Source organism: Ambystoma mexicanum, chromosome 7p (genome assembly GCF_040938575.1).
Source record: "Ambystoma mexicanum isolate Mex_15411 chromosome 7p, UKY_AmexF1_1, whole genome shotgun sequence".
NCBI lineage: Eukaryota > Metazoa > Chordata > Amphibia > Caudata > Ambystomatidae > Ambystoma > Ambystoma mexicanum.
The window spans coordinates 254,607,842-254,635,581 of record NC_090939.1 but is presented as its reverse complement, the minus strand read 5'-3'; the positions used below and the strand labels follow the sequence as shown (position 1 = coordinate 254,635,581).

At 52.0% G+C, this 27,740-nt stretch overlaps 1 protein-coding gene across 1 annotated transcript in view; it reads right to left on the bottom strand.

Moving 5' to 3' along the window:
• Positions 1 to 27,740, bottom strand: part of PATL2 (PAT1 homolog 2) — a 1,529,270-nt gene that overhangs the window by 1,358,421 nt on the left and 143,109 nt on the right. Inside the window, exon 3 of the mRNA XM_069636258.1 lies at positions 23,783 to 23,885. Coding sequence (XP_069492359.1) covers positions 23,783 to 23,885 — 103 coding nt within the window. The remainder of the gene's footprint in view (positions 1 to 23,782; positions 23,886 to 27,740) is intronic.

The window sequence follows — 27,740 nt, the reverse complement described above, 5'->3', positions numbered from 1 at the left end:
GGAACCAGAAACATCCTCTGGGCGACGGCCCAGTGCCATAGATCCTGGGCCTCCTTGTATAGGGCTGGGGATCTGGTGCCTCCCTGCTTCCGGATGTAGAACATCGTGGTGGTGTTGTCGGTGAAGATCCTCACCACTTTCTCCTTGAGAAATGGAAGGAACGATTTGAGCACCCAGAACACGGTTCGTAGCTCCAGGATGTTGATGTGGAGAGACCTCTCCTCCGGGAGCCAAAAGCCTCTCGCGTGGAGGTCTCCGGTGTGGGCCCCCCAACCCTCCAGAGAGACGTCTGTCACCGTCTCATGAAACGCTGGGATTTGAAATTCTATGCCCCACCATAAGATCGCCCGACGGAACTCCTCGTCGAGAGGGATCCTGTCCTCGAAACAGCCCGTCGCCTGAAACCAGCGGGCGTCGAGGAACTCCTGTAGCGGACGCATCCGAAGTCTTCAAAGGGGTACAAGATAGATGCATGAGGACATCATCCCGAGGAGGGACTTGATGGACCTCACCCTGGCTACGTCCCTGGCTAGCAGGCGCCCCAGGATGGTCTTGGTCCTCTCCTCTGAAGGGGAGGCCAATTGCTCCCAGAAACAGTGCTAACTGCGATGGAACTAGGTGGGATTTGGGGTAGTTGATGGCGAATCCCAGCTCCGTGAGCAACCGGACAGTCCTCGCCGTGTGTTCGACGGCGAGTTCTTGTCCTTGCCCGGATTAGCCAGTCATCCAGGTAGCGGTAGACGTGGATCCCTTGCAGGCACAGCCGCACAGTCACTGGTGCCCGGCACTTGGTGAAAACCCTGGGTGCCGACTTTAATCCGAACGACAGGGCTCTGAATTGGTAGTGACGCCCCTGGACTACGAATCTGAGGAACTCTGTCCTTTTAGAATGGGGATGTGGAAGTAAGCATCCTCCAGGTCCAACAACAATAGGAAGTCGCCCTCCTCCAGCTGTCACAGCACGTGCTGGAGGGTGACCATCCCGAATTTCTGTGCCTTGATGTACTTGTTCAACCGACGCAGGTCCAGGATGGGGCGCCAACCGCCTGTCTTCTTTCTGACGAGGAAGTATCTTGAGTATACTCCGGAGCCCCGGAGCCTCTTGGGGACGAGCTCGATGGCACCCTTCTTGAGCATCGCCCTTATCTCCAACAGCAGTTGAGGGACACGATTCTCCTTCCTGGCCACGGGAGGAATGCGAGGACACTTCTTTTGAAATTCTAGCCAGTGTCCGCGGGCCAGGGTGTCCAGCACCCAACGGTCGGTGGAGATGGACTCCCACACGCTGACGAACTTAGTCGGCCTCGCACCGGGGTGCTTCGGTGGGGGCCCCGACACTACGGCTGGTTCAGTCCTGCTTGGAAGAGGCCTTGCCGCCTTGGCCTCCTTGCCGACGGCAGCGTGACCCTCCTTGCTTGCCACGGCCTCTGTAGGCCACCTGGGACGAGGAGCAGGCCGCCTGGCAGTAAGAAGAGCCACCGCTGGATCCCTTGGAGGCTCCCCGTCTGCCTACAGAGCTCCGAAAGGGCCGCCGTTGCTGAAGGACTCCTAGGGCTTGGGCTGTTTCCTTGTTTGTCTTGATGGCCTGGAGGGACTCATCCACCATCTTTCCTTGTTGCTGTCGAACGGCATGCCAACACTCTGGTCTGGACGTCCTGGGGAAAGTCAGTCACCTTGAGCCATCGGAGGCAAACCCCGTTGCCCAGTTGGCGAAATCCGGTATCGGCAATGTCCGTTGCCACCGTTATGGCGTGATCCAACGCCACCTCAACTTCCTGCAGAATTTGTAGGGCCTCCGCCCCCTTGTCGTCCGGTAGGAATTCTAGCAGAGGAGCCATCTTGTACCAAAGCTCCCTGTCGTAACGGGCCACAATCGCTAAGGCATTGGCCGCCTTCATCATCGTCGTCGCCGAGATGACTCGTCGTCCCATGGAGTCCAACTTCTTGCCCTCGCTGTCCGGCGGTGAAGTGGAAGTTAAAGCCGCCGCACCCGCTGCCTTCTTCTTGGCCGCTGCCGAGATGACAGAGTCCGGCATGGGCTGGGCCCTGAGGCACAAGGGGGCGGAATGAGGGACCCGGTACTTCTTCTCGTACCTGTCCCTCTTGGCGGGTGTCGTGGAAGGGTTCTTGAGGATAGCCAGCCCCTCGGCCCAGATGTCGTCGAGCAACGGCACAGCGAGGACCGTCTTTCTCTTGGCCTCTCGTCATTGGTAAAGAAAACCTTCCTTTTGCTGTTCCTCAGGGCAGAGCTGGAAGAGCTCGGATGCCCTGGCTATCATGGCGTGAAAAGAGCCAATTTTGTCGGGGGGAGAGGCCCGAGGGGGGTGGGGGGCGTGATGACAGGATGTCTTGTGTCATCGCCGCCGTTGTCGTCCGTCCCTGTCGCTGTATCAGTCGCTGTATCAGTCGCTGTATCCTCCCATGGGTCCGGCGAGGGGGATGAGGGGTCCACAGGCCTCGCGGGCATGAAGGGCGGAGCGGGGTGGACTCTCCTCTGCTTGTCTGGGGCTCGGGTAATGGCTGCGACGGACGGGATGGCTGCTCCACTGGGCCCTCATCGTCGATCACATCAGCGGGAACCTTCCCCTGAGATCGAACCTTCTTGAACCTCTCACTGAGGCCTATAAACCTCTGGTTGAGGCCTTTCATGGTTTCCACCGGATCCTCCACAGAGGCTGAATCCAAGTCCGTAATGGCCACCGCCCCCCCCCTCCCTCTTTTTCCGTCGGGGTCTTCATGGGGGTCTTAACAATGGTCTGGAAAGAGGATTCCCTCCACGGTGGCAGGGAACTCTGGGCCTCAAGGCCGCCTCCACTGGCGTAGCCTCTGCCGGCTTCGCCAGGGCCGCTGCGACAACCTTGATAGAGGCCTTTGCCGGGTGGATCAAGGCCCTCACCACCTTAGGTGCGTCCTGGGCCTTCAATTTGGAGGGAAGGTCATCGCCTTGCTCCCCCTCGGCTCCCTTCGAGATCGACCGGGGCCTCTCCACAAGCTTAGCCGGGTTCTCGGACTTCCTCTTCCACGAACCAGAGCGCTGGCTCGTGGTTGATCGTGCCGGGGAAGTCGCGCCCTGCCTGGCAGCCGAGGAGCCCGACCTTTCAGCGCTCCCGGTGCCCGCGGACTCGTGGTGCTTGGCCTTCTGTTGGGCCCCCGTCGCCGGGGCGCACTCACAGGACTTAGAAGACCGCTCAGACTTTTTCTTCGCCTTCTCACCTGCTGTGCCCTTCTCCGGCAAGGCGGGAACGACGATCTTGCTTGGTCCGATCTTGCTTGGCACAGTGCTTCTCCACATGCATCTTGTCCTCATGAGGGCAGTAGAGACATCTCGAATGCTCGTCCTCCTTCAAAACATTTTGCAATCCGCATCCTGGGCAGTTCCTGAACAGCTTGGATCCAGGAGTCGAGCTTCACTTGAACTGGGCCACAGATCTTCTGGAATCCTCCAAGAAGCGTAACTCGACGAAAACTTCACGCTGTAGGGGTGTAGTAGAATTTCCGAAACGGGTCCCCGTTATTGGAAGTAGAAACGGTGGAGCTTGAGGCTCGATTAACCCAAAAAAAAAAAAAAAGAAAAATCTCCATAAAAGCGCGAAAACGCAGTAAAAGCTCGAGAGCTAAAACACGAGGACTCCCAACACTTGAATGTGCAGTAAAAATCTGAGGATGGCTGCCAGGGGAGGGGCTTAGGTAGAGGACAGTCATGGGCTGGGGGCAGTATGACCCAGAGATCAGTGATTGGTTACTACTAACAAAGACAGATCAGAAACGAAACTGATACTGATTTTTTCTTGACCGAGGACTCCCGGCCTGACGGGGAATATTCATGAGCATGTGAATCCATGCCAGACCCCATGCTGGAGAAGAGCAACTTGTTCTTCGAGGGGATTGGGTCCTCCGACGTATTCCATATCTATGAGACTCCCAAAGCAGTACCAACGTGTGGAGGTGGGAAAAGAATTTAGAAAACAGAAATTTAACTTGCCCAATCAAATTGCGGAGTAAAGGACCGCCTTGCCAAAGGCCAGATCCTGCCCCTGAATGGAATCAAGGGAATAGTGATGTACAAAAGTATGTACCGAAGCCCAGGTGGCTGCATCACAGATATTACGAATAGGAACACCCCTCTGCAGGGCAGTAGAGGCAGCCATACCCCTAGTAGAATGGGCCCGTAAGCCAACCGGTGGGTCCTTACCCACCAAGCGGTAACACTCAGATAGCCAAAATAATCCAGCGAGACAAAGTGTTTCGTCACAGCTTGTCCCAAACGCTTTCCAGCGTAACCAATGAAGAGCTGATCGTCCACTCTGACCCGGGACATGCGTGAAATATAAAAGCTTAACGCTCTCCTAGGATCAAGCCTATACAGCCTCTCCTCTTCCTTAACAGGATGTGGAGGAGGATAAAATGCCGGAAGAACAACCTTCTGGCCTAAATGAAATTCCGACAACACCTTCGGAAGAAAAGAAGGATGAACTCTAAGGACAACCCTGTCCTTATGAAACACAGTGAAGGGAGGCTTAACTGAAAGTGCCTGTAACTCACTCTGCGAGCGGAAGTGACCGCAACTAAAAATACAGTTTTAAGAGTTAACAGTCTTAAATGGCATGAATGCAAAGGCTCAAACGGAGCACCCATCAGAAACTTGAGAACAAGGTTCAAATCCCAACCGGGCACCTGGAAAGGTGACGGAGGGAACACATTAGTGAGCCAAATAGGAACACTTTTCAGACGAGCGCTTAAATATGGACAGCGCCGCCAGGTAACCTTTAATGGTACCCACTTGAAGGCCCCTGTGGGCCAAGGAAAGCAAAAAAGACAGAACCATGGGAATTTCACATGAAAAAGGATCCACATTCTTAACCCTGCACCAGTCGCAGAACTTTCTCCAATGGCAACGGTACAGGGACTTTGTTGTGGGCCTTCTGGCCGAAAGCAACACCTCCATCACGTCTTCAGGGAGGTCCCAATCCTTATACCTCAACCTTTCAGAAGCCAAGCGTGAAGGTTGAGGGATCGGACCTCTGGATGGAAAACCTGACCCCCCCCCCCCGTGAGACCAGATCGCCTCGGTAGGGAAGACGACGTGGAGGGCAGATGGTCAAGTCGAGAAGGTCCGGGTACTGCGTCCTCTGGGCCTACTCCGGAGCATTGAGGATCGTCCGGGAACCGAACCTCCGTAACCTCCGCAGTACTTGCGGGATGACGGGGACTGGAGGAAATGCATACAGCAGCGGGAATGACCACTCCACCACGTACGCGTCTCCCAAGGCTCCGTTTGGAGGAAATTCCCGCGAGCAGAACCTCTTGCATTTCCGGTTGACACTGGAGGCAAAGAGATCCACTTGAGGGGTCCCCCAAAGGGCGAAGAATCTCCTGAGCCAACTCCTACTCGTGGGAGATGGCGCTCTGCCTGCTCAGAGCATCCGCCGTCTCGTTTTCGTCTCCGGCCAGATGAACTGCCAAGATCGAAACTTCCTGCTGGATTGCCCAGAACCAGAGCTGCATCGCCTCCCTGCACAGATTGCACAGAGGAAGTGACCCTTCCCGGAAGTGACCCTTCCCCCTCTCCCCCCGACCCCGTTTTTGTTGAGGTAGTGCATGGCCACCGTGTTGTCCATCAGGATTAGGACATTCTTTCCTCGCACAGTCGGCAGAAAAGCCTTCAGGGCTAGCCCGACGGCCCTCAGCTCCAACAGATTGATATGGAGTCTGGACTCTGGCGGAGACCAATGACCGCCGACTGTCAACTCATTGGCATGAGCTCCCCATCCTGTGAAGTATGCGTCCGTCACAATCGTCACCTCCGCCCAGGGCAGCCAAAATGGAGCCCCCCTCATCAGATTGCGTTCATCGGCCCACCACAGAAGGTCCTGGGCGACCGAAGACGGCACCTGAACAGGGTCCGACATCCTGCCGGAGGACTGATACCACTGGAGCTTGAGTGCCCATTGCAAAGATCTCATCCGCAACCTGGCCTCTGGCACAAGAAGAATGCAGGATGCCATGAGGCTGAGCAACCTCAAGAACTCAAACGCCGGGAGCGTCTGGGCAAGTTGAAACTTGTTCACCATCTGCTAAATGTGAAGAGTCCTCACCTGGGGAGGGAAACACTGCCCCGGGGATGTGTCGAGAACTGCTCCGATATACTGGAGCCACTGTGTTGGTGTCATGTGGGACTTCTTTAAGTTGAGGGAGAAGCCCAGCTTGTGAAGGGAGTGACCGGTGACTGACAGATGATCCAGGACATGCTCGGGTGAGCGCACCCTGATCAACCAATCATCCAGGTAGACGTGAATCCCCCTTTCCTGAGGTAAGCTGCCACCACCACCATGAGCTTGGTGAAGACCCTGAGGCGGAGGTCAATCCGAACGGCAGGACCCGAAACTGAAAGTGCAAGTCACCAACCGCGAACCTCAGGTATTTCTTGTGTTTTGGATGGATCGGCACATGAAAGTAAGCGTCCTTGAGGTCGAGAGACACCAACCAGTCCTGAAGTTGAAGGGCCTGGAGGACGAGAGTACCCATCTTGAGCTTGTCCTTCCTGAGGAGCTTATTCAAAACGCGCAAGTCCATGATGGGTCTCAATCCCCCGTCTTTCTTGGAAATCAAAAAATAAGGAGAATACCATCCCTTGTTCCTCTCCGCTACAGGCACCAGTTCTATGGCGCCTTTCTCCAGCAGGGATTGAATTTCCTGTGCAAGGAGCAGATCCGGACTCTTCAAAGAGAGATTCCCTGGTGGATTGTCGCGAGGCCTCTGCCAGAAAGGCAGGCAGTAGCCGTGGGCTATGATCTCCAGAACCCACACTTCTGAAGTAATGGCACGCCACTCTACAAGATGCTGCGCCAGCCTTCCCCCAACCAGCGAACCATGGCCTCATGACTGAGCTGAAGCGGCTGCGGCAGTGTCTGAGGGCAAAGAGGCAACTGCCCGAGCGGCCTTGGCACCTAGAGTACCCTCTTTTCCACCTCTGGCACTCCTACGGTAGCCCCTTTGACTAGCAGCTCCTCCCTATTTACTAAAGGACGAGTAATATCGAAAGGAACCTCCCCTCCATTGTTGTCCCATAGGCCCCCCTTCTAAAAACGCAGGCCCCCAACCGGCCTGCCTTTTATGAATGCAACTGTGTGGCATCCCCAGTTTTCCAGGGCCATAATCAGGCCACCCCTACGAAAAATGTCTAGGGGCACCACTGCCACAGACCCCACACCGTTCCTGCCAGCTTCCATGGAGCCGCCATCAACCCGGGCCTTGTCTTGTCCATTCACCTGCAGTCGCGCAGCCTACTTGTCCTGCGCCCAGGTCAGGACATCAGCACTACACCTAGGCAGAAAACCCACCACTTCTTTCTGCGCTGTGCTGCCCCCTTGCCCTCCAGGGGCATCCTTCTGAATTGCTGTCGAGCGTTCGCAAATAGCAGTGCCTGCCCACCCTCTCCTAGCGGTCCTCCACCAGCACAGGGACTCCGCTGCTCCCTCCTCAGCGCAGGGTCTCCACACCAGGATCTCCTCTCCGGGGTGACACTGTACTGCTTCTCCACACTTTGTCCAGGGCCTCTGCCGTCTCGCTCTCCATCTTTCTGCCACTGTCAAGTTGTGCCAGCTCTCAGAACTAGCCACCTCCCATCGTCCCCGGAAAGGTTTTTCTCCTGCACTGCTGCACTCCTCAGTCATCTCCCACAGCTCCATTATATGACCCCTGGGTGGGGGGTGCAGTCTACACTCCTGTAACGTCAGCCAGCCACCGTGGCCACCATTATAGGATCGCCGCTCCTCCTGCAAGAATAGGCACCCAGGCTGCTCCTTCACTGGATCCATGCATCTGCCGGCTCCCGCCACCCCTGGGCTACCGGCTGCTCTTTCACCTGCTCCTCTGTTTACCACTGCTGTACACTGTCATGCTGCCCTTCTGTACCAGAGTGGGACTCTGTTCTCGGTCGCAAGGCCCGCCAGCCACCACAGCCGCCATTACACAGATGCCGCTGTGTCTCCAGGCAATTAAGCCCCTTTGGCCCGCTCCTCCGCCGAAATCATAAACCACAGTCACTATCACTGCGACCTGTGCTCCTGAGTGCGAGGCAAATCAGGGATTTTTATGTACTTGAGTCTCACATCGGGATGGAGCCCTCGGCAGCCTTGTCCACTCAGCCTGCCATAGTGGTCACGCCCAATGAGTCCTTATGCTACTATTTTTAGCTTATTGGTGCTGGATTGCCATCCAATAGCCAAAACAAGTGGATCCATCATGGAATGGATAGCATAATGCAACAGCAATTTAAATAATGATTCCAATACAGAGAAAATATGAATGCTACACAAATAGGATATCCTAAATGGACACTTAAAAATGAACATGGACGCAAAAAAAAATAAGTTTACACGTGATCTTCAATCACCAAAAAGTAATTATGTCCCAAAATGATTACCTTCTAGAACCTGGTATTTGAGGCAGCCAGAATAGAACACACCAACTTGGAGGGACAACAAACACAAACGTATGTTTGGATAAACAGAAAAACATGTTTTTATGTGTGCAGTAAATAAAAACAAATAGTGCAACAAGTCAAATGATCAACATTTGCTGATCTGCATTAATGATGATTCTATTCACATTTTGGGGGGCCCCCATACAAAAAAATACTATTCCAAGAGTACATGCCTAATGCTACAAGAACACATTAGGGCCATCAAGAATAAATCATATTGACAGCCTGACCACAAGTTACAGTGGAAAAATGAGAAGGGAACACATTTCATTAAAAGCAGAGAGACGGTGATTTGGATATCCAATCTTAATGGCAACAAAAAATAGACCCAAACGCATACATTTGTCCTCCGAGTGTTAGTTCCAGAAAGTTGCATTTTATCCCACAACTGTTGGGGTGGAATCTTGGATCTTCAGAAAGATGGATTAAAATGATCCCAGTAGAAGAGCAACATCAAAGACTACTTCAGGCATCTTCCTTTACAAATCTTTTGGTTATTCAGACATCTAGGATACTTTTTAGTAACACATTGGGCAAGCTTTCCATTATGGCAGATGGACAAACTACAATACACAGCGAATGAAGGATTAAGCGATAGTAAATTCTCAAAGAAGGAGTAAAAAAAAAAAAAAGGCCTACATGATATTTGGGTTTAGCTACAACAAAGTCAGGATAGTGCATGGGCCATTTTTTCCTGATCCCTGGGCGACAGTGCCCCAGTTCACTTAGTAAGGGATATGGTAACCACCAATCAGGCAGCTAAGTGGGTCCAGCTGCCAGGATCCCCCCCCTCAAACGGTTACAGCCGTCTGGCATGCCTTCCCAGGTAAGCGACAACCTCACAGAGGCTGGCTCCTTCTCCGCAACAGACTTCTGACCCCTGGGCTTAGGCTTTTATCCCTTTGGTTGCTGTAGACTTCTCTGGGTCTATGTCTTTAAGTCTGTTCTTCTCTGGCTGCCTACTCTCTGCTCCTGGTTATGCTCACCCTGCCGACACACAATTGGCAGCCCCAGACCAGCCTAATACTCATACTGTGCAAAATACTTTCATAGTCAGCCCCATTTCTTTGGTGCTCTCAGATTGGTCAAAAGCTCTGCATTCCAGGTCAGCAATAGGCCAAGCCTTAAGAAAGGCTGATGACCATCTTATCACCAGCCAAGAATCTTACCACGGAAACATTGCACAGCTCTGCTTAGTTTTACTCTTGCCTTACCTTAAACTCTGTTTCTTCTGTCCACTTCAACAGTGCTTCAATGCGGCACTACTTAATTTTTTTTAAATCGGTACATTTTTGCGCATGGCTCACAGTGGTGAATAACAAAGACAAGACTCTTGGGCACCAGTGGTCTCAATATCTTCCTTGGATCGCCCTTCTCTCTAATGAAGATTTGCCTTGTTAAATGCCTTAGGAATTATCATATGGTGACCAACAAGATTAACTTCCCACAGGCGGTTTATTCAAATCAATTTGGCCATCTTGGTCTATGGGTTTCCGAAGGCCAAGTTGAAACTCTTATTGCTAAAGCAGCCCTCTACAAGGGTGGGTGTCTCCTTATATAGGCTCGAAAGACACGGCCTGCTCCATACCATATGTTGGGTACTTACCTTAATCCTACTCAGTGCTATGAGAACACTTTAGGTTGGGGCATGGCCATAAAATCGTAAGGGGGGCTCCTCCTAATCCCACCTGTACAGACCCAAGGAAGCACAGGTCTGGCCATGGCCTGGAAACTAGCTTTTTCAAACTGCTGCAGCCTGTCTAAACATAGAACATGAAAAAGCGCAGTAATGCCATCCACAGTTTATTGGGCATCGCTGCCTTTTAGAGGTTGGCCATTCTGAAGTAAAACAGTCTTGTTGTGTGGGATCATCGATGGAGTAAGGAACAAGTTACTTACCTGTAACTGTTGTTCTCCAGCATGGGTCTGGCATGGATTCACATGCTCATGAATATTCCCCGTCGTCAGGCTGGGAATCCTCGGTAAAGAAAAAACCAGTATCAGTTTCGTTTCTGATCTGTCTTTCGTAGCAATAACCAATCACTGGTCTCTGCGTCATACTGACCACAGCCAATGACTGCCCTCTACCTAAGCACCGCCTCTGGCAGCCATCTTCAGATTTGGAAGCACGTGAAGTGGCAGTATGACCAAGTGAAGAGCCGCAGAGGGGTAGGCGGGAGGGTTCGCATGTGAATCCATGCCAGACCCATGCTGGAGAACAACAGTTACAGGTAAGTAACTTGTTCCTTCTCCAGCATGGGGTCTGGCATGGATTCACATGCTCATGAATAAAGAATACATAGCAGTACACACATGCACAACCACGGGAGGTGGCAAAGGCTCAACATTAAGCATCACATCAACTCAACATTAAGCATCTTACCTCCTCACCAGGCTCACCTCAGGCGAACAGGTTGCGCAGCACTGCTTGGCCGACCCTGGACTCCTCCCTGGAATCCCGGTCGACGCAGTAGAATTTCGTGAAGGTGTGCGTCGACCTCCACGTAGCAGCCCTGCATATGTCCAGCAGGGGCACACCAGATAGGAACGCCGTGGTAGCTGCGATCGCTCTGGTGGAATGGGCTCTCGGACGGCCAGGCAGCGGTCGGTTTGCCAACCGGTGACAGTACATGATACAGCCGGAGAGCCATCTGGAGATGGAAGCCTTCGAGAGAGCCTTCCCCTGATTGACAGGTCCAAAGTTCACAAAGAGTTGTGACGTCTTCCGAAAACCCTTCGTGCGATCCACGTAGAACTTCAGCGCTCTAGCTACATCCAGCGAGTGCAAAGTCCTCTCAGCCGGCGACGAAGGCGACGGGAAGAACACAGGTAACACCAAGGGTTCGTTGAGATGGAAGTCCGACGGTACCTTGGGCATGAAGGAGGGGTGCGTCCTGAGCACTACCCTCGTGTCGTGGAAAGTCAAGTACGGGGCCTTGCAGGAAAGGGCCTGGATCTCACCCACTCGTCGTGCGGAGGTGATGGCCACGAGAAAGGCTGTCTTCCACGATAGAAACTTCAACGGGGCCGAGTGCAGAGGCTCGAACGGAGGTCCCATGAGCTTGGTCAGCACCACGTTGAGCTCCCACGCCGGGGCCGGAGCCTTCACCGGCGGGAACGATCTGAATAGTCCCTTCATGAACTCTTTCACCAGACGATGAGACCACAAGGACGTCCGCCCCGTGGTTCTGGTGTATCGGGAGATCGCAGCAAGATGAATCTTGATGGACGCGTGTGCCAGTCCAGCTTTGGCCAGCGTCAGCAGGTACGGCAGTACTTGGGGAGCCGTAATCCGTAGAGGGTTAATCTTCTGTGCGTGGCACCAGACAGAGAACCTCTTCCATTTGTGTCCGTAGCATTTAAGAGTCGAGGACGCCCTGGCCTTTGCAAGAACCTCTCTGCAATCGGCCGGTATGTCGTATCCTCCAAACTCTAGCGCTGCAGGAGCCAGGCCTGCAAGTTCAGCGACTTCGGGTCGTGGTGGAGGATGGCGCCTCCTTCCCTGGAGAGTAGGTCTGCGTCCGCCGGCAGCTTGATCGGCGGGGACGCTGACAAGTCCAGAAGGTCCGGGAACCATATCTGCCTCGGCCACGCAGGTGCGACGAGGATCATCCTGCACCGTGACCTCTTGAGCTGGTTGACGAGCCGGATTAGCAGAGGCAAGGGAGGGAACGCGTAGAGGAACAGGCCCTCCCAGGGGAACGAGAAAGCATCGCCCATGCTCCTCGTCTGGGGAAACCTGCTGGCGAACCTCCGGCACTTGGTGTTCGTCGCCGTCGCGAACAGGTCGATCTGGGGTGTGCCCCACCGTCGGAAGAGGCGATCCACTAGATCCTGCCGTAGTTCCCACTCGTGGCACGAGCGCAGCTCCCTGCTGAGTGAGTCGGCGATGGTGTTTTTTATCCCTGCCAGATGAAACGGCACCAGAAAAATCCCTTGGGCGACGGCCCAATGCCACAGGTCCTGCGCCTCCTTGGACAGCGCTGGGGACCTGGTTCCGCCCTGTTTCCTGATGTAAAACATGGTGGTGGTGTTGTCGGTGAAGATCCTCACCACCTTGCCATTCAGGGACGGAAGGAAGGACCTGAGGGCCCAAAACACTGCACGGAGCTCCAGGACGTTGATATGCAGGGACTTCTCCGTCGGGAGCCAGAGTCCCCTCGCGTGCAGATTTTCGGTGTGCGCTCCCCACCCTTCCAGGGAGGCATCCGTGGTCACAGTCTCCTGGTGGGCTGGGGTCTGGAAGTCCATGCCCGCCGTCAGATGCGCGCGGGTGCCCCACCACCGTATCGCTCGCCGGAAACTCTCGTCGAGCTTGATCCTTTCCTCGAAGCTGCCCGTCGTCTGGATCCAGCGCGCATCCAGGAATTCTTGCAACGGGCGCATCCGGAGCCTGCACATGGGAATGAGGTAGATGCAGGAAGACATCATCCCGAGGAGGGACTTGATGGATCTCACTTTGGCCGCGTCGGCCACCAGCATCCGTTGCACCTTGCCCAAGATGGTCCTGGTCCTCTCCTCCGACGGGGAGGCCAGAAGGGACACTGTGTCGAGCCTCGCTCCCAGAAACAGTGCGACTTGCGCGGGCACCAGGTGGGATTTGGTGTAGTTCACGGAGAATCCCAGGTCCGTGAGGAGTTGGACGGTCCTTGCCGTGTGGACCACGGCGAGCTCCTTCGTCTTGGCGCGGATGAGCCAGTCGTCCAGGTAGGGGTAGACGTGAATCCCCTCGCGGCGCAGCTGCGCCGCCACCGGTGCGAGGCACTTGGTGAATACCCTGGGTGCCGACCGCAGTCCGAAGGGAAGGGCTTTGAACTGGTAATGCCGCCCTTGGACCACGAACCTGAGGAATTTTCGGTGCCCCTTTAGGATTGGAATGTGGAAGTAGGCATCCTCCAAATCCAACGACGACAGGAAGTCTCCTTCCTCCAGTTGACCCAGGACGTGCTGTAAGGTGACCATCCTGAACTTCTGCGCCTTGATGAACTTGTTCAGCCGTCGCAGGTCTAGGATGGGGCGCCATCCTCCCGTCTTCTTCTTCACGAGGAAGTATCGCGAGTAGACTCCGGAGCCCCGAAGCCTCTTTGGGACGAGTTCGATGGCGCCCTTTCTGAGCATCGCCTTTACCTCCAGGAGAAGTTGAGGGACGTGAAGTTCTCTCCTGGCCACGGGGGGGACGCGCGGGCACCTTCTTTGAAACTCGAGCGCGTGGCCCCGGGCCAGGGCCTCCAGCACCCAACGGTCGGTGGAGATGGACTCCCACACGCTGACGAAGCCCGCCAGCCGGCCTCCCACCGGGGTGCTTCGGTGGGGGCCCGACCCCACGGCCGGTTCAATCCTGCTTGGACGCGGCCTTGCCGCCTTGACCTCCTTGGCGACGACGGCGGGGTCCGCTAGACTTGCCTCGTCCTCTGTAGGCCTCTTGCGACGACGAGCGGGCCGCTTGACGGTAGGAAGCGAAACCGCCACCGGAACCTTTGGAGGCGCCCTTGCCTCCGCCGCTCCGAAAGGGCGTCCGTCGTTGCTGCAGGACTCCCAGGGCCCGGGCCGTCTCAGTATCCGCCTTGATGGCCTGGAGGGAATCGTCCACCGTCTTCCCGAACAGGTTGTTCCCGTCGAAGGGCATGTCCAGGACTCTGGTCTGGACGTCCTGCCGAAAATCCGTAGCTTTGAGCCATCCACGACGTCGAAGGCAAACGCCGTTGCCTAGCTGGCGGAACCCCGCGTCGGCGATGTCCGTCGCCACGGTGATGGCGTGGTCCGAAGCCACTTCACCTTCCTGGAGGATCTCAAGGGCCTCAGCCCTCTTGTCGTCCGGCAGAAAATCCAGCAGGGGAGCCATCTTGTACCAGAGCTCCCTGTCGTAGCGGGCCACGATAGCCAAGGCGTTGGCCGCTTTAATCGTCGTCGCTGCCGACGAGATGACTCTACGTCCCATAGCATCCAATTTCTTTCCCTCGCCGTCCGGCGGGGAAGTCGATGTGGAGGCCGCACCCCCCCCCCGCTTTCTTCCTGGCCGCCGCGGAGACGACGGAGTCCGGGGTAGGCTGCGCCCGGAGGCATAGGGGGGCCGTGTCCGGGACCCGGTACTTCTTCTCGTACCGGTCTCTTCTAGCTGGCGTCGTGGAAGGGTTCTTGAGGAGGGAAAGGCCCTCATCCCAAATGTCGTCCAACAGAGGCACTGCGAGGACCGTCTTCCTCTTGGCCTCGCGCCGCTGATAAAGGAAGCCTTCCTTTTTCTTCTCCTCGGGGCAGAGTTGAAAAAGCTCGGAAGCCCTGGAGATCATGGAATGGAAAGATCCGATCTCGTCGGGCGGAGAAGCCCTGGTGGGGGGCGACGACGGAAAATCCTCGTCGTATGCCTCGTCGTCCGTACCCGTCGCTGCCGTGTCAGTCCCCGTATCATCCCCTCGGGTGGACGGGGAGGAGGGCTGGACGGGGCGCGACGGTTGAAAAGGAGGTGGAGGATGGATCCTTCTTTTCTTGGCAGGGGGAACACCAGAAGGTCCCGGTTCTGGATCCCCCGACGGGAGAGGTTCCTCCGTCGGTAACGGTAGCCTCGTCCTTATCTCAGTGCATAAGGACTGTATGGCCAACAAAATGGCCGCCGAGTTGTCTCGCGGCGCTGGCAGAGGGGAATCCGACGGGCGAGCAGGGGCCCCGTCGGCATCCTCGACGATGTCGTCGTCGTCGCCTGCGTCGGCACCCATTCCGACGGGCTGGTCTTGTTCCACGCCTAGGCCGTGGCTTAAGACCTCGACCAGCTCTTCTTCTGAGGTTGAGGCCGAATCTACGACGACGCCCTGCCCCCCCCTTCTTCTCCACGGAGGTTTTCACGGGGGTCCTATCGATGGGCATAAAAGAAGACTCCCTCCGAGGAGGCAGGGAGATTCTGGGCCCTGAGGTCGCCACCACTGGAGTAGCCTCCACAGGCTGGGCCAGGGCCGCCGCGACCGTTTCGATAGAGGGCTTGGTCGGATGGATCAAGGCCTTCACCACCCTAGGTGCGCTCACCGCCTTGTCCTTGAGGGAGGGGGCACTGCCACGCTCCTCCTCTGCCTTCGAGCTCGACCGGGGCCTCTCCAGGAGCTTCGCCGGGTGCTCGGCCTTCCTCTTACCCGACCCAGAGCGTTGGCTCGTGGTTGATGGTGCCGGGGAGGGTGCGCCCTGCCTGGCGCCCGTAGAGCCCGACCGTTCGGCGCTCCCGGTGCCAGCGGACTCGCGGTGCTTGGCCTTATGTTGGGCCCCCGTCGCCGGGGCGCCCTCAAAGGTCTTAGAAGACCGCTCGGATTTCTTCTTCTTCTCGCCAGACGGGCTCTTACCCTGCAGCCAGTTGGCGAGACGTTGATGACGGTCCTTCATGGTCCGTTCCGACATGTCGCCGCAAAACGCACAGTCCTTCTCCACGTGCGTTTTGTCCTCATGAAGGCAGTAAAGGCAGAAAGAGTGTTCGTCCTCCTTAAAGACGTTCTGCAGCTGGCATCCAGGGCAGACCCTGAACAGCTTTCCGGGCGTCGAGCTTCCCTTCTCCTGGGCCATCTCCGAGACCGGGCCTGAGAAGCTTCTGGAGTCCTCCGAAGCGTAGCTCGACGAAATCTTCACCCTTGAGGGGCACAGATGAATCCGACACGGGTCCCCGTAGATCGGATGTAGTATCGGTGGAGCTTGAGGCTCTTTGAACGAAGAATCGAAGTTTTTGTGAAAAAAGCGCGAAAAAATAGCACTAACGCTCGAGAGCAATAGCACGAGGATCCCAACACATGAACGTGCGGTAAAAATCTGAAGATGGCTGCCAGAGGCGGTGCTTAGGTAAAGGGCAGTCATTGGCTGTGGTCAGTATGACGCAGAGACCAGTGATTGGTTATTGCTACGAAAGACAGATCAGAAACGAAACTGATACTGGTTTTTTCTTTACCGAGGATTCCCAGCCTGACGACGGGGAATATTCATGAGCATGTGAATCCATGCCAGACCCCATGCTGGAGAACACTGGTGGCATTTAGGGTCCCGAAGTTAACATATATTACACAGCATGCGGTAGTGGCTGTGTAGTTCTGGTTAAGTTGCTCAACTCTTAGGAGCACTTTTTCGGCAGCTTACAACTTGGCTCCCCCTGGAGGAATGCTCATCAAACTTGCAAAAAAAGTATATGGCTGGCTCTGAATTTTTACGCAACATTGGGTGAGATTTTGTGCAGGGGGGTGGGGTGGCAAAGTTTTAGGGGGGGTGCCAAAAAAGATTTTCCATAGATAATGAGCAAAAACTTTGCGCAAAGCTACAGGCTGGATGGATTTTAACCAAATTTGTGGCAAGAGCGGGGGCTTGGGTCAGAAAGCGTGCTTGTGTGTTTGGTGGAAATCAGACCAGTACTTTTGTTGTAAAGAACTGAAATGTATGTTGCAAAAAATTAGTGATATCTGGGTCCGCTTCGCAGCCCCATTTCCCTGTTGCCTCCGCGGACCAAAGTCTAATTGGCCTGCGGTACGCCGTGCTGTCGGCGAACATTGGACGCGTCCGGTGGTTGGCTGGAGGGAAGTGTGCTGTGCGTCAAAGTTTTTGGGAAACGCCGCCATGGTGTATCGGAGGACAGTGTTATGGTGTGTGTGTGTGTGTGTGTGTGTGTGTGTGTGTGTGTGTGCCAAGCCCCTAACGCAGTGTTCATGGCTCTGCCTCTTGTATGCAACTGTGTGGCCACTAAAGGTAGTCTTACCTGCCTCTGCTCTGGCGTCCCTTTTCCCTGTTCACCGCAAGGTCAAAAATGTAATTGCATTGCAGTGTACGATGAGGTGGTGTGCGTGACTAGTTTGATAACGCCAGCATGTTTCCGAGGGCAGTGTGGCAGCGAAAAGGCCTGGAAAACAGTTTACGGCATCTGGTGGTGGGAAGAAGGGATGGAAAGGGTGGGGGAGTGAAAAGTGCTGCAAGTGATAGATCTCAGAAGAAGACAGTGGTGTGCCAGCGGTATCTGTGCATAGCACGCCAATTTTCGGTTATCTCAACAGGCAAACATCTTGTGTAGTCATTGCAGACAGCCTTCGTTATTGCATGCTAGCTGCAGCGGCAAGGTCCTTCTGTGAGGAGTGCTGGCAGGCACATTTGCAGAATGGGAATGCATTCCACAAGACATGCACGCTTACAGATAGGGTGTAGTATGGTGTGCTGTGTGTGGCAAGTCCGTAGCCCATTTAATGCATGTCGCTTTGTGTGTAGTTTGGCTGCATTGCACACATTGTTGGTTGCATCGGTGCGGTGATTGGTAGAACATTGTACAGTTGTGGATATATGGGTGGATATGTACTGTGTCCACTGGGTACGCTAGGAATAGTGTAAATATGGAAGAGGTTACGGTGCAACTGGTTCTCAAATGTGCTTGCGTAGTGTGCATTACGCAGATTAGTAAGTGTTGCAGTGCACTCTGCAGCACTGCTTGTGTGCACGTAGTACAGTGTGGAGAGCAGGACCAATGTTGTGACGATTGTGTTTGGTTGGCATTATTACAGTCGTTTCTGAATGGAAGTGGGTAGCGGTGGAAAACCATGGTAGGTTTGTGCATTACGGTAAGTGGAACCTGTGTGCATGCATTCCTGCTTTAGGGTGCGGAGGTTGGGTAGACGTGCTGGTGCCCATGTTGCCTTTCTGATTTGTGGAACATGTCTACACATTCGCCTGCATGGCTTGGTTAGGTTGTGTGGGGTGGAGGGGGGTGGTGGGAAAGGCCTAGACTGTTGGTCCATGCACCCAGCCAGCAGGCTACGCTTTCATCACAGCCACCACAATGGAATGCAGTCATGTACTAGTCAGTCTGCATTCATGTCAGGTTGATGACTTGTACTCAATGGTTGTGGAGGACATTGTAGACTTGGTAGAGCAGCAGAAGTGAGCTGCTATGCGTACATTAGGATCATCATTGCCCCTGTTGCACCATAGGGAGCCACATTTTACCATTTGTGTTTGCTATGGTTAGGTCCTTAGAAGACCCTTACTTTAGGAAGTGCTGCAAGATATGGCAGCATGAAAGGACGAGCTCAGCAGCACACATGTAAAACATGGCCAATGCACACAGCCTCCCACATACCTTTCACCACACCTGCACCCAACAGCCTAGGCCTTTATAACAGCCACCACAACCTATTGCAGCCATGCAGTTGTCACTCTGCATGCATTTGAAGTTGGTGACTTTTACACAATGGTTGTGGAGGACATTGTGTACAGAGCAGCTATGCTTAAATTAGCATATGGTGTACATCATTACCTCTGTTGCACAATAGGGCGCCACATGCCACCATGTGCATTTCATATGGTTTGCACCTTATAAGCCCCTTGCATTACTGAGTGCTTTAAGATATTGCAGCATGAAAGGACGTGTTCAGCAGCACACATGTAACCTATGGTTAATATACACGGCATCCTACATACCGTGTTCTGTAAAAGATATTGCAGCATGAAAGGCTGTGCTCAGCAGAACACATGTAAACTATGGCTAACTTACACTGGCTCCTACATACCGTTCAGCACACCCAACACAATGCTATGAAGCCAGGGTTGCAAATATGTGCCCAGGGTGAAAGCTGGCAGGCTGAATTGCAGATTGAGTGCAGTGCACATGACATGAGCATTTAACCATAGCCTGTACTATGGTGCGATTTATGTGGGAAGGGCCTAGCGCCTTGTATGCATGGCTGGAGTGGCAAGGGGGAAAAAGGAGGAGTCCTGCTTTACTGGGGCGCAGCCCTCCCGGTACTTGGGGAAGCGTACGTGCCACATTCTGCATTTCTCACCATGCTGGCCAATGGAAATGGGACTATGGCCTTTTTCCAATCAGGTGCTCAGGGTGTGCATCACAGGAAAGGGTGGCAATCATGTTTGTTTAGTGCGGTGTGATGCTGGAAATGCATTGGAGGGAACTTCAGGTGCTCCATTTTGGGATACCCAGGCCCTGCCATTGGAATCATTTGATTCCTGATAGGAAACAAGATGGCCCCTGTGGCCTCTTGCTTTCTACTGCATGTTACCTTGTTTTCCCAAAGTCCTGGGAAGCCCTGACTCCGTCCCTTCGCCCTGACTGGCAGTTCCATATATGGTGTTGTTGTGAAGTCCAGGCCAGACTGGCTGGAGCCTTCCCAGTGACTATGTTGTGGGTACACCCTGTGGGTGGGACCTGGGTGAATGGAGTGTGTGGAGTGTGACCAATATGCACTTCTTGTTGTGGATCAATGACTGAGAAAGCCCTGCCCAAAACTGGTACGAATGCAGTGTGTAGTGTTGAATGGCTGGGTACTTCTCCCAATATACATTCCTTGTTGCGAGTGTCTGAGAGGGAGTATGGCCTGAATGCACTGCATGCCGATTGGCTGACTGACTGCTGAATGCCCTTCTGAGTGATTGGTTGCCTGAGTGTGACCCAGCAGAATGAATGAGAGATCAACTAGCATATCTGGGGTCCTCTCGGTGCTAGAATTCGTTCAGAAGCTGAAGTTGAAACGGACGCTTAATCTCGAAGCCGAGCCTAAAGAAGGTTGACTGCTGTCTGTCTTTGCCGAAAGCTGTCGGGACTGATCCAAGAGAGGACCTGGTTAGGCACCCTCTTCCCGTGCTCCGAGGGACCATCGAGCACTGCTAACCTTCGCCGAAAATGCCCTGGAAGTCAGATCCTCAACAGGCTGCCGACCGGAGACGGGGACCACCGAGGAGCATCCGCCGGTGGCTTTCCCGCCACCCAAAGAACGTAGACACGCCGACTCCTCAACGCCATTGCTGGGCCATAGTTCTTCCCAACTCTTTGCAGTCCTGAACTATCAACACCGAGGTGCCAAGCACACCTCTTCCTTGCAGGACGTCTTTGCTCCGTCGTTGACGAGCACCACTGGGACCAAAGCTGCCGCCTCGATGCAGAGTTCACTTTCTTCAAGGGATGACGATCCGTGGCTCCCGCTGTAAAGGGAGCCGCTCAAGAAGGATCCATCGACGAACCGGAGTCAAACTCTGTTATTCCAGGTACATTGGGGTAGTAGAAACATTATAGAAATTATAGAAGGAAATAAGACTTCTAGAACAATATAGGGATGGTTGGACTCCCACCGCCCTCTGGTCCAAATCCCCTCCCTTGGGGTTATTGGTCACGTTAGGTTTTTGTGCATTGAACTCGGTCCTGCGTCCCTGTGCAGGGGCGCATGGTTGGTGCGGGCGTTCCGTGGACCTAGATGCTTCACTGGTCCGTGTGCCCTTAGGTCATGTCCAGACCGGCTGTGACACGGACTCTGCTTGCTGTCTTCCAGGTGAGTTAAAATGTCTTTTCCGTCTTTATTCTGGCTCTATCTTTCCCTCCGTTTTCTGTCTTCTCGGCATCTTGCTCCACTACGCTATTCCCTAACAATCTCTTTGTTTTCACAGGGATGGTTGCGATCTCAGAGTTGACGCACCGATGGCGAAGACCACGTGAGTTATTGATGCAGAGCGCTGCACTGTTAATTGGTGTCAATTGCTACCCTATGTTTTCTTTTCTTCTTTGTAAAGGTTGCAGTGATGTTCCGGAGTGACGAGCGATCGAAGCGCTGCTTGCCCAGGTAAGTGCTTTGTTAATGCGGACCTTGTTCCTTCTCCCTTGCAGGTTGCGGTAAAACCCAGAGATGGGAGAAGCAAGCGAAGCGCAGGATGGATTCAAGGCCGGTTACTTCACAGGCAAGTGTTCTTGCTCGCTAATGCTGTTCTTGTTCTTCCAGGTTATTAATGGAATCTGGATCTAGGGATTCAGAATCGGGCCCCCCAGAGAAGCAGATGAGCAGGAGCTGGACACGGTGAGCGTTACGCTGCAGGAGTGCAGAATAACAAAGCGTGTTCTGCTGTTTGGGTGTGGTTTAAATAGCCCAAGAAAAGTTGTTCCAGGCCAAGTAGTTGTTCCAGGCCCAGCCACATACAAAACACTAGACCGCATGGCTTGGTTCCAAGGAACTGAGCTGTGTAATAGGCCTCCATGTTGGATTAAGGTCCAAAACTGGTATTGCTTTATTCCTGATAATGAGCCTGACGCCAAAGGCAAAGGCGCCAGGACTGATTCCATGTATGTTTCTAATGGAGTTTTAAGGCCCTTGGGGCCAGTGTGAAGGACTTTAGCCCCACTGCTGCCAGGGGGCTGTTATATCTGAGGGGATCAGGGGCATGGATCGTGACAAGGCTACACTGAAGACCCTATTGTAAGAATGCGAGCGGACAATGAAAAACACAAAATTACTTACAAGTGTTTCTATGGAAGCACCTTAAAAAAAATTAAAAAAAAAAGAAAATATTAACAAAAGGCTCTTTTAAGAGCCGCCACAACTAACTGCGTCCCCTACACTGGTTGAAAGTTATTCCCCCACTCCCGCGCATGCACAGCAGGAAATAATCTGCGAATATCGCTATAGTTGCAGGGTGGCATGTGTTCAGATACGCCACTTTTGCATATGACTACCATAGAAATTGGCCTGTAGAGGCTACGTGATTGGTCAATAAGGTTTCTGGGTATGGTGTGTACGCACAGACTGTGGTACACAGTGTATTTTTCGACAGAAATGCAGAGAGTGCAGTTATCGCTGTGCGTTTCACAAGCCACATTGTGCGGGTTTTAGGGGAGTTCTAAATACATTGAAATTGAATGGAAAACACTGCAGTGGCTGCTCATTTTGGAATCGATCATATGTATGTGTAGTGCTATGGAGTACCTACAATGAAGTGACTGATTTGGTTTGTCTGTGCGACACTTGTGAGACACAATCTTGCCAATATTATTATTGTTCATCGTGGAGGCAAAATTGCACAGCATGTTACACAGGTTTCAGTGTTGTTTGCGATGAAGGAGGCACTTGCCCAGATCATGCGTTTTGTTTCCGATCACTTGCATAACTTTCTATTGCATTATGCAGACACTGATGTGTGTGCGTCATTTTTTATTTGGTCCGCAAATGGAGAAAGCCTGATGTCATGGGTGTTAGTCCTTGCAGTGCACAGTGGTAGCCCGAGTTATGGTTGCTTAGCTTACCATAACTGGCGAATTTCTGGGGTTTTTCAGGTTTTACCTGCAACCATAATGTCCCTGTAACAAAATTTATGAATTGCATATGTTTTTATTAGTGCAATTTATACATAACGTCCCTTTAACAATGTTTTTGTTAGTGACTATATCTCAAATAATTGGACAGAACAACAATGGAATTTTCCCAACAATCGCCTTTCATAATTTACTGTCAGAGATTAGGAAAGGATATGTTTCACACATACATCCCGACATTCTCCACTGCTTTGAGACACTATGCACTTCGGTCTCTGACCATACACTTTATATCTACTGCTTATTTACTAGGAGACCGCATTTAACCAACAGAAACCTTGCCATTTTGTACTTAAGTCATAACTTAAAGCCACTGCATCGCTGGTTTAGTAAAAACCTGTACAGAGTGAAAAATCACTATTTTTAGGATGAAAAAAAACAAGATTTAAAAAGACCGCTCGGAGCAGAATTTCTAAATCGAACTGTCATACCTCTGTCCAACACAAATGCATGCAGGGGGAAGACGGAAGTTGGTTGCCGGTAAGTATTTGTGTATGTTGAGGGGTAGTGTTCGTATTGTGGCGGGGAGGGTGCTGCAGAGAAAGTGCTGGATATTTATAACGTGCCTATACACAATGTGTTGTAAGGCACATTATGTGTGTTCATATGCGTGGTGGAGGGGAGGGGGGGATGGTTATGGGAACAAGGGGCAGGATTAAAGAGGAATTGGGAATGAAAAGCCCCCACGATTTCAGGAGCGAGAACTGGCAGGTTGGTAAAAATATTTTATATATTAAAGGCTGCACCAAATCAGCCAGAAAAAATAGAAATATATATATATTTGTCAGGAACGGCCAAAGGCGATATTCGAGGGGATCATTTTTGGGGTAAATGGGAGCAGGTGTTGTGGGGTGTCCCCTGCAGGTTTCATGGGTTAATATTGCCGCAAAAATATGGCGCAATTCTTATAGCAGCTATATTTTTGCGGGGATATTAACACATGGAACACTTATCAGAATGGATTAACATTTGGTTATAACCACCTTACTAGTTCCCTGGACTGCAAATCCTTGTAACACATCAGCTAGGAATCAATAATGCCATCGCTTATCAGAGCTTTTACCGGAACATTCACAAATTATTCACTTAAGGGTACATCACTGCACTGGAAAAAAGGGATGTTGTTCATCATTTTGAGCCACCATGTGCAAGACCACAAAGCCAATATTGCGCCAACCACATCTTCCTAGGGAGAAGTAAACCAGAGCTCTTACCAAGGCCAAAAGTAACCTCATTGTACAGATCGATATCTTCATCTTCTTCAGCCATTTCTTCCAGTAGAGGCCCTTCGTCTGCCAGGTAGTAATCCTCTGGGAGCTACAAGCAAATGGAAGTCAATATTTTTTTTTTAAACAATTTTAATTTTTTAAATACAATCCAACAACTTGGACACAGAATCACAATATTTGTCATGTTACTTTACCATCATCGTTTGTTTATAACCTAACACCCCCGCCAACTACCCCCACCCCTACCCTGACCTACTTGACACCACATAATTCCACCACTTCGCTGTTCTTGCTCCCAGAAAACTTGCTGTCTGTATTTCACTGTACCGGACTTTGCTCGGGTACTTCAACTTCTAGCGTGGAGGCGACCAAATCCTCGATGAACTGTCTCCAAGCTTCCACCCCTCCCTCTCCCTGGTCCTAGGTCCTATCCACTGCTTCACACCATAGTTTCTGTATTTGCTGATTTTAGAAGGTCCTTCCGCCGTACTTGAACTAGGTCTCGTCTGCACCTTGCATTTCATCGCTATCCGACGTTTCGCTAATATATATATGCTAGTTTACTCATGTTTGGCTCTCTTTGGTCTTGTAATGACCCCTAGTAAACAAGCACGAGGGGGGATCCAGTATCTAAGGCAACAACTGCTTTCACTAATGCATCAATTTCTATACAGGCTCAGAACATATGAATCTGATCTGCATCCACCTCCCACATGCAAGTTTGTACAGCTGCCTGGCCAAACTATGCTATTCTGTTAGGGGTTAAATACGCTCTGTGGGTTATGTACAGTTGGCGCTGCTGGAGCCTAGTGTTCCTAGACACCTTATGGTACACCATAGCTCTAATCCACATTGCATCCGTCATTGGTTCCTTCAGATCGCCTCCCATTGTCTCTTATGTTCCAACCCTTTGCGCACTTTGGACATTAATAACTTACATTCAACAAGTCATGCCCTCTCCCTCCGACACATCCTAAAATGATTCCATCTTTTCATCTGGCTGCAGCGAGTCATCCGTCCCTGGCCATCTACTCCTGAGAATCTGAAGTAGGCAGAAGTGTGTCAGGTGCTGACCTGGGTGCACTCAGTCTTCCTGCACCAAGTCCCCAAATTCTTTAGGCACCCCCTCCTTAACCAAGTCTCCGACAGTCACTACCCCATTAGGTTCCCAGTACTTCCTGACATTTAACCTCAATTTGTCACTTCCTCCCTCCAATGCCACTAGCGGGAACTGCAGGGAATATGGTGCAACATCCCCCATCAATTGACCAGCTCTATGCCACATTACACACCCCAATCTCATGAACCTGGGTAAGCAGACTGTGCGAGAGTTAATCATCCATATTATTTCCTTTAGGTAAAAAGGCTGCGCCCCTGTTGTCTAACAGTCGTGACTCGCACGGTTGTTCATCTGCCAGCCACTTGGCTACAAATTGCAACTGACTAGCCACAAAATAAACCTTGAAATTGGGTAGCTTTATCTCCCCTAGGTCGTACGCATTCTGGAGTTTCCACAGTGCCACCCTACATCTTGAGTTACACCACAGGAAGTGCCTACATGTGCTGTGCAGTTTATTGAAAAACGATCTTGGTATTGCAAACGGGTCATTTGTGAAGTCTTGGAGTACCACCATTTTCAGCCGCGCGTCCTAGAATCATAATAATAATCTTGCCCAAAGGGATATGGACTTTTCAATCCTGTTCAGTGCTTTTACTGTGTTCTGTGGATGTTCTAACTGAGGATCATGATATTCACTCCCAAATAGCAAAACGTGTCCAATTCCCACTTAATTGGCACCACTGGCAGCCCTCGCACCTGCTTCTCCTGTATTCTCCAACGGAAACAGACTCTACTTTTGCAGATTAATCGTTATGCCCGATAAGGCTGTGTAGCGCTCTAGCATGTCTAAAATATATTGCATGTGTGTCTCTGGGTGTTGCAAGTAGAGTAGTAGACCATCCGTGTACAATGATATCAAAAGGTCGTCCTCCCGACGTTTCTATCCCAGCCTCCCCATACTCCTCTCAAATATGGATTTCCAGCAGCTCCAACGCTAATATAAACAGCAATCAGACCACGGACAGCCCCGTCTTGTACCTTTACTTAACTGCGACTTATGAAATCGTCTCTCACGTTTTATCCCTAGCCACTGGTTCACTGTACAACAGTCTCACCCATTTAATATGTCGGTCCCATACCAAACCCTTGCAACACAGCCAGCAGCCATGGCCATCTGACCAAATCAAACGCCTCGACGGCATTTAGCGATGCCCCCCCCCAAACCGTCGGTATCACCTTTAGTGCAATCCATCACATGATGCAATCGATCAAATGATGCAATCTACGTAAATTACTGTTAATATTCGCATGTGGGACGTATCCGGTCTGATCTGAATGTATAAGCTTAGCGATAATCAGCCAGAGTCTGAGTGCCATCACTGCTCCAAGTATCTTCCTGTCCTGGTTCAGTAACAAAAGGGGCCTATACGAGCCGCAATCTGTGTCTGGCTTATTTGGTTTCAAGAGGGGGGGACTAGCAACGATTCTCTCAATGATCCAGGCAATCTGCCCATCTCCAGCAATTCATTGAGCATTTCCAGCAGTGGCATTAGGATATCTGCCTTATATTCTTTTTAAGATTTTCTGGGGAGCACGTCTGCATTTAATCACGTACTCTAGCTCCTCTACCGTAATGGGAACCTCCAATCTATCGTGCCTAGTTTGGGTAGTCTAATTTCAGACAATGCTTCCTGTATTTCTGCTACATCGCACCCTGAGGTTTCCTCATATAATTGTTTGTAATATCCATAAAAGCACTTGTTCACTCCCTCCTGCGACTCACGCAGTTCCCAGTTATTCCCCGCTACTGCTCCGATTGGTTCTCGCTTTTATTAACAATCGCACTAGCTTGTCCCCTTCTGCGTGTTGTCTCTCTATGTACCTCATGCAGCTTAAATTACTCAATCGGTCCCACTGTTTCCGACATTCTTGTTGTAATTGCATTACTTGCTTTGCTTCTGCTAGGGACCAGTCTCCTGTGTGTGCTATATTTGCTAGCCGGTCTTCTACCCCTCGAAATTCCCATAAAATAACGTCTTGCATTCCTTTAGATTGTGATATGGCCACTCCCCTCACCACTACCTTGAAGGACTCCCACAGTGTACTCGCTGAATTGACACTGCCTGTGTTCTGTTGAAAAATAGTCCTTCACTTTGTTCTTAGATGTTCCTGAAACCCCGCATCACTTAGTGACTCAACCTTGAATCTCTAAGTTGGAATCCTGGCCCTCGAGGGTAGAGCTTGCCACATAACAACCAGAGGAGCATGGTGCGAGAGGACCCTCGCTTTATATTCCACACATACAAACTCCCCTAACAATTTGCCACCCACCATCATATAATCTAAGCTTGTGTAGAGATTTGTAGGGCATTATATGGAGTACACACAGTCCTGCTGATGCATCAATCTCTACACGTCTTCCAACTTGAAGGCGTGTAGCAGTGTATTCAGGGCCTTCACTGCCGGGTTTGGGTGAGCACATTTTCCATCCGACCCGTTTAGCAATGGGTCCAACATACAATTGAAATTGCCACCTGATATTAACACCCCATCTCTGTAAAGGATTATCTTGGCATACAAGGATCAGATGCTGCTGTATCATGGTTTGGAGCATGTGTTAACGCATATTTCCCTTTGTTCCACCATGCCTGCAATACAATCATCCTGCCATCTGTATCTGGATAGGTCTGCAGCACTTTGAACGGGACAGTCAGCGCCACCCATATTAACACACCTCTGGCATATGCAGAGTATGTAGAACTCGGGGTCACAGCCCCCAAACCCCCCCCCCCATTTTCATGCCAATGTCCCTTGTCTATATTTGGTCAAATGCGTCTCCTGCAATAGGGCTATATCTATTTTTGGGCATTTTGAATATGCCAT